The 6,925-nt window shown below is 34.1% G+C and overlaps 1 protein-coding gene across 3 annotated transcripts in view; it reads left to right on the top strand.

The window, feature by feature from the left end:
- Window positions 1-983: 983 nt before the first annotated feature.
- Window positions 984-6,925, top strand: part of LOC125657999 (lipoma-preferred partner homolog) — a 23,754-nt gene continuing 17,812 nt past the window's right edge. The window contains exons 1-4 of one of the 3 annotated variants that reach the window (XM_048889007.2): window positions 984-1,097; window positions 1,198-1,236; window positions 1,384-1,474; window positions 2,306-2,467. In XM_048889007.2, coding sequence (XP_048744964.2) covers window positions 2,329-2,467 — 139 coding nt within the window. In that variant the 5' untranslated portion in view covers window positions 984-1,097; window positions 1,198-1,236; window positions 1,384-1,474; window positions 2,306-2,328. Of the gene's footprint in view, window positions 1,098-1,197; window positions 1,237-1,332; window positions 1,363-1,383; window positions 1,475-2,305; window positions 2,468-6,925 lie in introns of those variants that run through there. The other 2 variants (XM_048889015.2, XM_048889024.2) reach the window with 2 other exon arrangements.

Raw genomic sequence — 6,925 nt, 5'->3', positions numbered from 1 at the left:
GAAAAGAAGAGGTGTAAGAGAGAGAAAAGAGGGAGAGAGAAAAAAGAGAAGTGTAAGAGAGAAAAGGGGGAGAGAGAAGAGAAAATAGAGAGAAAAGAAAGGAGAGAGAGGGAGTAAGAAAAGATAAAATTTGTAATGTGAAGATAATTTTTCACTATTTGACTTGCGTTGATGACAAATCGTTCGTTTTTACAATTGTGTCCCAACAGAATGCGAAAGGTTTAGGTCTATACACTTTAGTGGGGATCGATAATAGATTATTTTTTCTCAAAACTTTTTTTTCTTCATAAATCGAAAGAGAGCATTGAATATTATAGGTGTTCCTATAAATACCTAAAACAATGTTTTGTCTTTACAATTTCTCTCCTAGACTCACTTGATAGTCTCTTCCGCTAGAAAGAAAGGGGGTGAGTAGGAATGAAACCTATATACTACATCTGGTACCACACACACCTGAAACTTTTCATACTAGTCCTGCACAGGTAGGTGCCGCCTATCCAGCACACCTGAGAAAGAGGGGTGGAGGGGGCCGCTAAGTAACGTCTTACTCAAGTGTCACTTTAAGATTTACCCACGTTTAAAACGGGTAGAGAGTCTCATAAAGTAAAGGGGTGAAAAGAAAAGTGGAGAAGGGGATATGCCTGGACCGGGGGGGGGGGGGGGGGGGGGGACTATACATGTATATATGATTCTAGGAGTATTGAGTATTGTCGTAGATTAAAGACGAAGACAATGGATAAGGATTTAGAAGAAGCATAAATAAAAATAGAAATGTAACACAAATATCCCACTCACCCCCACCTACCCACCCATAGTGATACACACGAAAAATTGAATCGCAGTATCTAGGCTTAGCCTATACTGATTGAATAATGAAATTAGATCATACAGAGATGGGTTTTTTTCTAATTACACAATCGAAAAAGAAAGCATGACTCAGTGTATATTTATAGAGCATAAAAAAGAAAGAATGTGACAGGGTCATCACGCATTCGCCGCTCCGTGCATTTGTAATGCAATCCCAAAATGACGCATTCTTAAAATTCTTAGAATACTTTCTTTCAGACCAACCTGGTCCAGTGTTGGCAACGTTAGAGGTAAGCTGTCTGTTTTGAAAAAAAAACCACAAGCACATTAAAAACCATTATGTCAGTTTGGGGTATATTACAACTGTAAATTAACAACACATTTTTTTAGCGATCAGGTCCAACAGATCATCCATTCATAAACAGAAAGGTAATATTTTGCGCGAGTTATCGTTCTTTGCATGACTTTCTTAGCGGAAATGCGTCACGGAAGCCACTATTCCATTTATGGCAGTGATTCGGCATTGACAGATGCGCTAATTCCTCGCTTTAATGGGTAAATATCCTTTTTTTCTAGAACAAGGCAAAAACATCCACCGATTTTATCTAGGCTGAAGTGATCATCGAGGATTTAATGAGCAAAGACCGATCGGAAACGTCTTTCACAGGTAAATAGCAGGAAAAATCGCAGGGGAGGGGTAAATTTGGATTGAGAATGAATTGTGTGTGTAGAACTCCAAAATCTTATTATTGAGCAGTATATTCTAAATGATGCAACGATTTCAGTTCATTGTCTATGATCAAATACCTCTCTCTTGAGCTTGACTGTACAGGTATCTAGATATATTGGTGTTTATATATGGATTCTGACAGGAGCACGTGAGGACATCAACATGCTCCAATGTTTCATCCTCATATTTATGATGTCAAAACCTAAACAGTTATTGATGAGACTTACTTTGATCTTTAAGAAATTCTACATTTTCCCATGTGTGAAAAGCGATTCATTTTATATTCTAAAGTTTTCAGAGAAATTGGGTAAATGATCTTTAAAGTAACCACTCAAGAGTATTGCTTTGCATCATGTTTCAAGTATAACTGGGGTTAATAAATAAATTACCCCTTTTTTTTGGTATGGGGTCCTGTTAAAAAATGTGGTACTATTAGTGAATCGGAGACAATTTACATGAACACAAAGACAACTGTATTTTGTTGCACTCAATGCACGCTATTCCTTATCATGTGAAGTGAGGGTTGTCCACCTTAAGGATGTTTTCATGCAAATGCAGGAAAGAGTTCCAATTTCACAGTGCAGTTGTCATTGGGGAAATTTTTCTATTGAATTCAATTGAAAATTCATCCCACTTCAAGATGTATTACATGTTTATCATATATATTTAAAAATTTATGTTGATTAGCAAATGTAATTTGATAACATGTGACAATTATGGTTAGTACATTAAAATCATTTTTGCATTGATATAACTGATATTTTTAAGGTTGTTTAACGAAACCATAAACAATGACACAGCATGGGATTGAGAGAAGTTTTAAGGGATTAAATATAAATGACTCGCCAGGCACACAAAGGAAGATCCCCCCAGCAGTTGCTCCTAAGCCACCCAAAGTTCTGAACACTTCACCTAAACCATTCAAAGCAGGTATGAATGTTTGAGAAATATATGCCATATATGTCGTAATATACCTTGTGTACAGACAATTGTACAGTAAATTATTGTTTTGCTGATTCTCTGAATAATTACCCTAAATTTTGTCAGTTGAGAAATGACCAAGAGTTGATATTTTTTAAACCACACCTACAAAGAACCCCCCCCCCCCCTCCCCCAAGGAAAAAGTATAAGGTCGCCTCTTTATCATGTATGGAGGATATTGTGTCATGTATTGTCCTTAATGTTGTTTTTAATGTAGAGTGTTAAAGTGTAGAGAAATGTTTGAGTACTACTTGACACGCATTTTAAGAGCTGTTAAATAGTCGTTTTTCCTTCTTTTCTTTTTTTTGTCTCTTCCATGTGATGAGATAAAAAAGGTATATATGTGTATGTACCAACAGTACTGCGATAAGATAATGACAGTTGCTGTGTAGTCTCAGGGGATGTGTGGAAACATGAATTTAGCACAGTAAAACATGGTTACAGCAAACACACTTATAATGTATTCATGCTTACAGTAAAACATGGTTACAGCAAACACACTTATAATGAATTCATGCTTAGGCTAATTCAACTTAAATAGTAGATTATCATCCAGGGTCAGCAAAAAGTATGGGGCGGGTGGGAGGATTTTATTTTTTAATTTTTATTTTCTGAGAAAAATATTATAGACAAACAAGTTTTTTTTTCCCCAACAGATCCGCATCATTTAATGGCAGATGGATATCAATCTATGCTATTTTCATACACTAATTCCGGGTTAAGCTTTAATTTAAGGATATAACAGAAATATACCTAACTTCTTCAAGATTTACGTCTGTAAGAACGCGAGAAAATAAGAAAACCATATAAATTAATTTTCTTCACGTGACTTTTCACGTTCCTATACCGGAAATGTAATCAAGAAGTGTAAATACCGGAGTCGGACATGAAAATATTCTGGAAAACGCAAGTTTTGCAAAATAAAAAAATTCGGGACGGGCCAATTTTTGAGGGGCAGGCAGGGATGATAATCTATCAATTAAGTTGAATTGGCCTTACAGTGAAGTGATTTTCATTCCCTGTAGTTTTAAATGTTATGAATTCATTGGAAATAATGAATTCTGTTTATAACAAATCAAAATGTACTTTTTACTGTAATAGACTATTAGACGATAAAATAACCCAGACAAACATAAAATTTCCCTGTCTTTGTTTAATGTTAAAAACTATAGATTGCATCAAAGTGGAAATAAATAATGTTTGCAAATTGATGAAATTGTCTTATTTTAAAAAAAAAATTCTTCTTTAAATATGGCCGTTATTTAAATGTGCTGGCTGATGTAAACAGAAAGGACTTTTTCCTAAACCTATTGTCCTCTACATTGCCAGACTATAATGTATTTTAAACTGTATATTTTAATCAAGATAAAATGTACCTCCATCACAGAAGAGATGCATATTACAGTATGAAATATCAAAATGTTTGTATGTAAATACATGTGTATCATGATAAGTTTTGATATGCCAAAAAGTTACATGACTTATTTTATAAGTGTTTATTTTTTAGCATATTCCTATTATTAGTGGGATGTTTTTTAATCTGTGGATGTACTTTGATATGAACCCATTTGATTGATGTCTAAAATTACTACTAATAGCATTTATTTACGAACCTTCACACATGCTAAGGCATACGCCCATTGCAAAGCTACATATATAGGTGTTCAACAAGTATTATTTACTGCAACACGCATTACAGCAAACACACTTATAATGATTTACCAGTGACAACAAACTGATTTTCAGAAGTAATCTAAAGATAACGAAAATCTCATTGAGTACAATGAATTACACCGAATACGAGGTGAAATAGGTCATGTCTGTGGCCTGGTTATTATTGTGTTGTAGTATGTACAATTAATGTGGTCACATTCTAATTAGAAGACTTATTTAATGACTTTTAAGGCATGTGGCTAATCAAGTTACATTGCTTTTTATTATATACCCACCAATTTTTCATGTATCAGTACTGTTCAATTCACAGAGTGTGATCCAACTTTCCAGATCATGTCTCTCTGAAACTGATGACATCACAATACATCAGTGCACGGATTTTGTGGAAAATGATCCACTGCTTAACAAACAAAAACTGTAAAGAAAAAATAATTTCACTGAATGTTTGTGTTTTTGATAATTTGGAATGCATGCATTATCTCATAAACGTGTATAAAAATACAGAAGGGGGTATATGATAAATTTATCATTACTACAGTAACTTGATCTGAAGAGTTGGAACACATAGACAGGCGCAGATCATCAGATCAAACGAGACGCTTCACATCTTGTTAGATCTGATGATCCGTGCCTGTTAGCTTGATGTGATCCGACTCTTTGAATTAAGTTACTGTAGTGATAATATATATGAATTTGTAATGTGTTCACAGTGATCCTGAACTCGTCACCAAAACCTTTCAAAGCAGGTATCATCTTGGTTTATATATACTTGTATTACAATACTGTGGAATCATTAGATTATGTGGGGACTCAGATTTCGTGGGGAATCTTATCCCATGAATTTCAAACCACAACGAAATACACAATTCTTCAATGTAGAGAAACCATACCCAGGAAATTACATCCCAACAAAACAGTAAAATACCTACTGTCCACGGACATTGCCCCCCTCCCCCCCAAAAGAAAATTTAATGATTCGACAGTATATGATATTTTATTCTTTCAACTATACAATATGAAAACTGTAACATGATATGTAGACATGAACTACTCAATGACAATACATGTACTGATGGTGTGAAGAGTGGTAACAAGAGATTTGTGATGACAAACTAGCATACCTGGGGTCAGTTACTTTGAAATGTAATGCATTAGATTACAATTACATTTGAATGTTTTCATTACAATTTCTGTTGCCATTACCTTCATTTAGAAATTAATTGCTTAAAGTACAGATCATCATTTAGTGGCCTTATAGATTTCAAGGAATTTCTGTTACATCACATGATGATGTCCAATTTTGAATTTACGCATCGATTAACATATGACAAAGCAGTAAGTAAGTTCCAAGCTGTCAAGTGTGAAACAGGACAGGAAATTCAAAATGCGTTAAATGAAGTATGACGTAAAAAAAAAAACATCTCTTGCATTAAAGTTTACAGAGAACAAGAGCCGCACTCCACAGATGTCAGTCATGCAGCCAGCGAACTCCAATCTAATTAAAATTCGATGTTAGATCCGCTCACACAATCTTGTATGTGAGCAGATCTAACATCTAATTTTAATTAGATTGGACATTTTCTTGTTCAATACAGGAAATGTTTGGACATAGCACTTTGACATTAGTAGAACTTTTGATATTTGAATGTAAAAAGTTAAAAACCTCTTTCCAAATGATATTGACATGGTTTAGTGTATATAGAAGTCACTTTGAAGAGTGTTTCTACATTATCAAAGTAAACTTGTGTAAGATGTAAAAATGCTGGAAACACATCGTTACAAAACCTAAGCAGAACTTTCAGAGATCAAAGAAGGGCATATTGTTTTCTGTCTGTTTCTCTTTGTTTGTCTGCAACTTTAACATTGGTCATAGCTTTTTAACTATGTCAGATAGAGACTTATTACTCAGTCATCAGGTTTGGAGTTCTCGAAAAAATCTCAAACCTAAGTTAGAGTTAAGTTTAAGATTTCTTTATTTGAGCAGTCAAAACTTGAGTAAAATCTCAGGCTGAAGTCCAAGTTTGGACTTCAGTTCTTTTCAAGAAATCCAGGCCCGAGGGGCCTGGCTCATTGCTTTGTGACTACTGGAGGTCATCCATCAAGGTCAAATTTGCCACAATTGACTACGTTCGTGATTCGGGTAGTTTTTCACAATTGCATTTTGATTTCAGTCTTATTGATTAGTCCAAAATTGAATCAACAGTTGCAAGATTGATGTAGGGGTTGGTGGGTGGGGTAAATAAAGACTAATGATGAAACAGAAATAATTATTCCATATTGTGATTTGTCACAAGATTTCCCAAGTTTTAAGTCATGTATCATTTATTAATAGTACGTGTAACTTTGCATCAGGAAATTCATTGAAAAAGAGAAATGATTATAATGAGTTTTTGAGGATTTCATTTTAAATATTCATAATTGTACAACTATATATAATTATATATATTGTTTTTATGACTGCAGTGAAGCATGTTGAAAATGTATTATGTATTGATCTATAAGTTACTCGTATAAAACTTCTATTGTATTAATTATACATACTCGTGTGTACAGGTGTCTATTGTTGAATATCACAAGAATATATATAATTGTATTTTATGAAATACAAAATGAGTATGAAAATTCCAAAACATATATATAGAACATCCTCTCAGGACAGTGTATGTGGCTGAGTGAAAGCAAGCATAACACCATAACGAAATCTTTTGAAAGGCGTCACGGTGTAAGGAAATG

Source organism: Ostrea edulis, chromosome 1 (genome assembly GCF_947568905.1).
Source record: "Ostrea edulis chromosome 1, xbOstEdul1.1, whole genome shotgun sequence".
Classification (NCBI taxonomy): domain Eukaryota; kingdom Metazoa; phylum Mollusca; class Bivalvia; order Ostreida; family Ostreidae; genus Ostrea; species Ostrea edulis.
The sequence above is the reverse complement of the archived record's forward strand: the minus strand, read 5'-3'. Positions and strand labels throughout refer to the sequence as shown.